Source organism: Aphanomyces invadans (genome assembly GCF_000520115.1).
Source record: "Aphanomyces invadans strain NJM9701 unplaced genomic scaffold supercont1.21, whole genome shotgun sequence".
NCBI classification, from domain to species: Eukaryota; Oomycota; class Saprolegniomycetes; order Saprolegniales; family Verrucalvaceae; genus Aphanomyces; species Aphanomyces invadans.
This window is the reverse complement of record NW_008580166.1, coordinates 83,598-88,252: the sequence shown is the minus strand read 5'-3', so window position 1 is coordinate 88,252 and position 4,655 is coordinate 83,598. Positions and strand designations below refer to the sequence as shown.

At 51.7% G+C, this 4,655-nt stretch overlaps 2 protein-coding genes across 2 annotated transcripts; both read right to left on the bottom strand.

Moving 5' to 3' along the window:
• Positions 1-669: 669 nt before the first annotated feature.
• Positions 670-2,510, bottom strand: H310_09395 (T-complex protein 1, delta subunit; the record flags this gene model as incomplete). Its single annotated transcript, XM_008875453.1, has 5 exons — positions 670-996; positions 1,046-1,222; positions 1,303-1,734; positions 1,783-2,348; positions 2,402-2,510. 5 exons carry the CDS (start codon positions 2,508-2,510, stop codon positions 670-672), a joined length of 1,611 nt encoding a protein of 536 aa, XP_008873675.1.
• A 175-nt stretch (positions 2,511-2,685) lies between these two features.
• On the bottom strand, positions 2,686-3,723 carry H310_09394 (hypothetical protein). Its single transcript, XM_008875452.1, has 2 exons — positions 3,627-3,723; positions 2,686-3,567 (listed from the first exon to the last, which is right to left on the bottom strand). Exons 1-2 carry the CDS (start codon positions 3,709-3,711, stop codon positions 2,975-2,977), a joined length of 678 nt encoding a protein of 225 aa, XP_008873674.1. The 5' UTR covers positions 3,712-3,723; the 3' UTR covers positions 2,686-2,974.
• Between the last annotated feature and the right edge of the window lie 932 nt (positions 3,724-4,655).

Sequence of the window (4,655 nt, the reverse complement as noted above, 5' to 3'; positions counted from 1 at the left end):
TTTCCCATGCGGGACGTCCCCCCTGTTAACAAGCTCGTATCCTCCACCTCCTCGTGCCCGTTTGCAGGATGGAGCCGTCACTGTCCGAGGGACGTTGCCCTGGATGCATTCTCGTCTGATGAGGTTGCCAAGAGGACCAACGAGTACTCGGGTGATGGTGGCTTCGTCGAACGGCGCCCAGTTAGGCACAGGTCAGGCCATGCGCTGCTCGGAAGTGTTGTCGATCTGCTTCACGAAATCTTCGCTAGTGCTTCCTTCGCCCCACAAATCTTGCACACTTCAATGAGGATCTCGTCCCACGAGAGTCAGCCACTTCACCTTGTCTGGTATTCCATCGTGGGCATGACATGGACCCTCTTCGATTAAATACATTCGCCGCGACGTCGGCGACTGCAATGGCGCATCTGCCTTGCCAACGGGGCGGTTCTCCAATGTCTACTTCCTGAACGCCGAGAACGAGCGCTTGGGTTTCTAAGGTCCATCGGCTGCGCGATGCTGACTGCCATCGACCAACGCTGCACCATGGCGTTTTACAGACACATGCCACGTGTCCATGGGGTTATAATCTAGCCACAGCAGCAGGTCAACCGGCATTTTGCGGTCCTTCACCCTCCATGACACGATTCGCTTAATCCAACTTGTTTCATTATCGTGGGCCTCTCTACTTGTCTAACGCACCATCACGATGTCGTCGATTTTCAGAATCATGCGAACACATTCCGCCGCCAAACTGATTTCGCTCGTGTTGACCAAAAGCGGCTGCAGCACGTTCAGGTCGTACATGTTGCTGATGCCTCCTTTTCGGACGTTGATGCCGGCGGCCTTGTCGCCGGCCGCGTGTTTGGCACGGAGCTCTGTGACAATGCCGATCGGGTGCAGTCCGGCGTTTTCAGCCAATGTGTACGGAATCACTTCCAACGCATCGGCAAACGCTTGTAAACAGTACGCTGCCGTCCCTTGCAGCGTGCGACCGTATTCGGCCAGTTGCAATGCGACCTGCAACCCCCACATGAGTCGTTGGGGCCCAGTATGCTCACGTCGGTACCTCAATTTCAGGCGCCCCGCCACCACAGATGAGGAAGCGCTTCTTCACCAACGACCGCACGACACACAAAGCATCATGCAACGAGCGTTCGGCTTCTTCGAGCACCAATTTATTGGATCCGCGCACCAAGATCGACATGGTTTTGCCTGGCTTGACCACTTCCGTGATTTTAACCACCTCATGTGCACAAAACAGGTCAGGATGCAGGACGTGCCGACAACCACACGGTTGCACAAACAAAACACTGCATATCGTACCTTGTGGCCACCCAGCGACTCTTCTTGGACAAGGCCGGCCGTACCGAGCTTGTCCGCCGTAAGCGACTCGATGTGGGCGACGGGCAGGCACCCAAGGGTCGTGCTGATGTACTCAATGTCGTTGCGCTCAATGTCCGTGATGACGTGGATGCCCATCTTGGCCAAAAAGTGCAAACTCAGGTCGTTGGTGGCATCGCGCAAAATCGACTTTTGAATCAAGAGCACATTCACACCGGCCTTCTTGACCTGCTTGCACAAGTTCAAAATGTACTTGCGCTCTTCGCGGAGGATGCGGTCCATCGCCGAGTAATCGTTGATCACAACGTTGTTCTCCATGTCCGTCTTGGGCGCCGACAGGCAGAATTGGATGAGCGCGATCTTGGCGTTCTCAATCGTTGCGGGCAAGTCGACCCCGCTCGTCTTTTCAAAGCCCTGGCCACCGCACGATCACACACGAACACGGGGGAAAGGGCCACGTACCTTGGAGAAAACCAACCCGTTGATAAGCTGCGAGTCATCGATCGTGCCCCCGAGTTGCTTGACGACCTTGACGTCGCGGAGGTCGACGTTGGTGGCGGTTGCGATGTCAATCACATTCAAGACAGCGTCCACCGCGATGGGAGACAGACGGTCCGAGTATTCAGAAATCACCTTGGACGACAGCGACGTCGTGACACACTGAATGAGCTCGTCGCGGTTAGCCAAGTCGACGGGGCGTGCCATGGCGGTGAGGATTTGTTCCGCCTTGGTCGACGCGATCCCAAAGGCTTCGGAGATGTGTGTAGGGTGAATGCCCTTCTCCAACAAGTCTTCGCAGGCAGACAGGAGCGAACCCGCAATCACGCATACGCTCGTGGTGCCGTCACCAGCCTCAATGTCCTGGGACTTGGACAAGTCGACTAGCATCTTGGCCGTCGGGTGGTACACTTGCATTTGCGTCAAGATCGTTGCACCGTCGTTCGAAATGATCACTTCGCCGTTGCCTTGTTGGATCATCTTGTCCATTCCGCGGGGTCCCAAACTGGTGCGGATGGCGTTTGCAATAGCTACACATTCCCAACGCCTTCCAGTCAATGAGCTGCCGAATGCACCTGCGTACCTTTGGCCGCAATGATGTTGGAGATGCGCACATCCTTTTCCTTGGCCTTGCCGCGCAAGGTTTCGCCCTTTTTAGCGGGCGCGGCACTCTGGGTCGCGGAGGGAGCCATGATGCGTCGGCGATGGTCGACTTGTGTGGGATATCAAGTTTCTGTGGAAGAAGCGAAAGCTGTGAACGGCCATACAATATAAACATGGTAGGTCCAATTTGCCTCTTTTTTATCCAATATTTAATGACCTCTTTGCATCTCTATTTATCAACGCTTGTTTCAATAAATTATATCGTTTCCAATCAACACGAATTTTATTATTACCCCAGCGTTCCGGCATTCCGTCAATGTATGACAGCATCGCGCCGTCCGCCCGCGCTTTCTTGAGTCACATCATCTCACAAACACATCGTTGCCATGCCTCATGGTCCGTGAATGGATTCTGTTTGGCGGCAAATGCTGCTGCGGCCTTTCAGGCACATTCCCGTTCATCACACTCTATTGCAGGAAGGATTCGCCCTTGGTATGAGCCTTCAAGGACGGAAGTGAATGATACGAAATATGGGCCTCAGCAATGATGGAAATTAATCTTCTTGAAGGTCGAGATTCCAGTGGTCGGTGTAATTGAGGCACCGTGGCGTGAACGTCTTGGTGTCATGGTGGAAGTCGAGGACGTTGATGCACGTGTTGTCTTGTGCGATGGTTTCTACCTTTGTCATATCGCCGTAAAGCAGCGATGACAAAAGCAGTTTGTTGAATCGACCATGACACACGAGCGCAATGTGTTTCGCCTTGGGTGTGAGGACTCTCAGCAGCGCTTCCCGTCCTCGCTTCTCGACTTCCACCGGGGACTCGCCCTCTGGCCACCTTACATGGAGATTTCCTTCGACCCACGCATTCACTGTCGACTTCCACAAGTCGTACAGGTCATCGAGCTTGATGCCTTCGCACGTGCCAAAGAACATTTCTTCCAAGCCGTCAACCACAATCGGATCGAGGTCGTGATGTACCCCGATCGCAGCAGCCGTCGATTTGGCGCGGACGAGGAAGCTACAATACAGTCCTTCCAGAGGTACGTCTTGCAACGCTAGTCCTAGTTTCTTGGCCTGTGCTTCACCGTTTTTATTGAGTGTGCTATCGATGCCGCGGCCCTGAAACCGCAGCGTCACATTGTAGTCTAACGGCACGCCTGTGAGTCCCCACACGTACAACAAGGACACTCGATCGCATACGTACCGGTCTCTCCATGTCGACACAGATACACTCGCGTGTAGCCTTCATCGAGAGGGAATGCCGCCTGGACATGCTTCAAGTCCGTCATGTGACTTGAAAGTGATGTTGTCCCATGACAAACACGTCGGGTTTCTACGGACGGTTTGTCCCATGTGTTTTTCCCATCCGTGGTATTTGAAAACAAGTACAGCAAGAAACGAGGTACCTCGGTAAAAAAGGTCATTCCACACACACTGCGCGTGTGATATAGCGTGAAATCTGTCGGTTGATCGATCATGCATCACAAGCGGCGTCATTCATCAAGTTGCGGACGTTTTCTGTGAGGTATCGCTGAAAAGATTGGCTTCCAATTTGGATTAGCAATTAGCCATTTGAGTGGCTAGAATCTCACAATTTTGAGCGAATCAAAGCACTCTTTGATAATTGATGCCATTTGATTGGTCGCGTCAACGTAGCAAACTGGAATAACCTCTGAGGCAATCGAATCGTTCAGTAAACAAGGGATATACGTAAACAGCGGTATTTTTTCTTCGAATGGAAGATGTTCATGAACCTGGAGAGAATTTTACATACACTGTGTAAATCCTCTCATTTTCCGTTCGATGTGTAGATGTTTGATTGAAGTACGTAGCACAGAATGTGTAGAGTTTCAAGCATGAGGAACCAAGAAAAATGAAGACCATGATAAGGAATTTGCACCTCTCCACCGTCACCAGCACCTTCACAGCCGCCTGTGGTTTGTGAAATGCGCGAAATAATTCTATGCATCCATTGAACTATAACTACAGTGCTCAAAATATCTATTTGCGCACATGAAAATTTTAGAATTACTGAGAAGTGCTGACAATTGCTTTGATCTGACCATTCCTTACGTCGTAAACGAGAGTTTGCAGTGTGGTGTAAGTCAAAAATATCTAAACCTACCTCAAAGCAATGATACCGTACGCCACACAATATCCACACACACACAATAACTCCACAAAGAGGGGTCGTGACACGAAAACTCCACTTTGCGAGTAATTCAACACACAA

Coding starts and splice junctions, on each gene's coding strand:
- H310_09394 (XM_008875452.1), bottom strand. CDS start 3,711: ATGACGGACTTGAAGCATGTCCAGGCGGCATTCCCTCTCGATGAAGGC. Junction 3,568..3,626: donor GTGTCGACATGGAGAGACCG/GTACGTATGCGA, acceptor GCGTGCCGTTAG/ACTACAATGTGACGCTGCGG.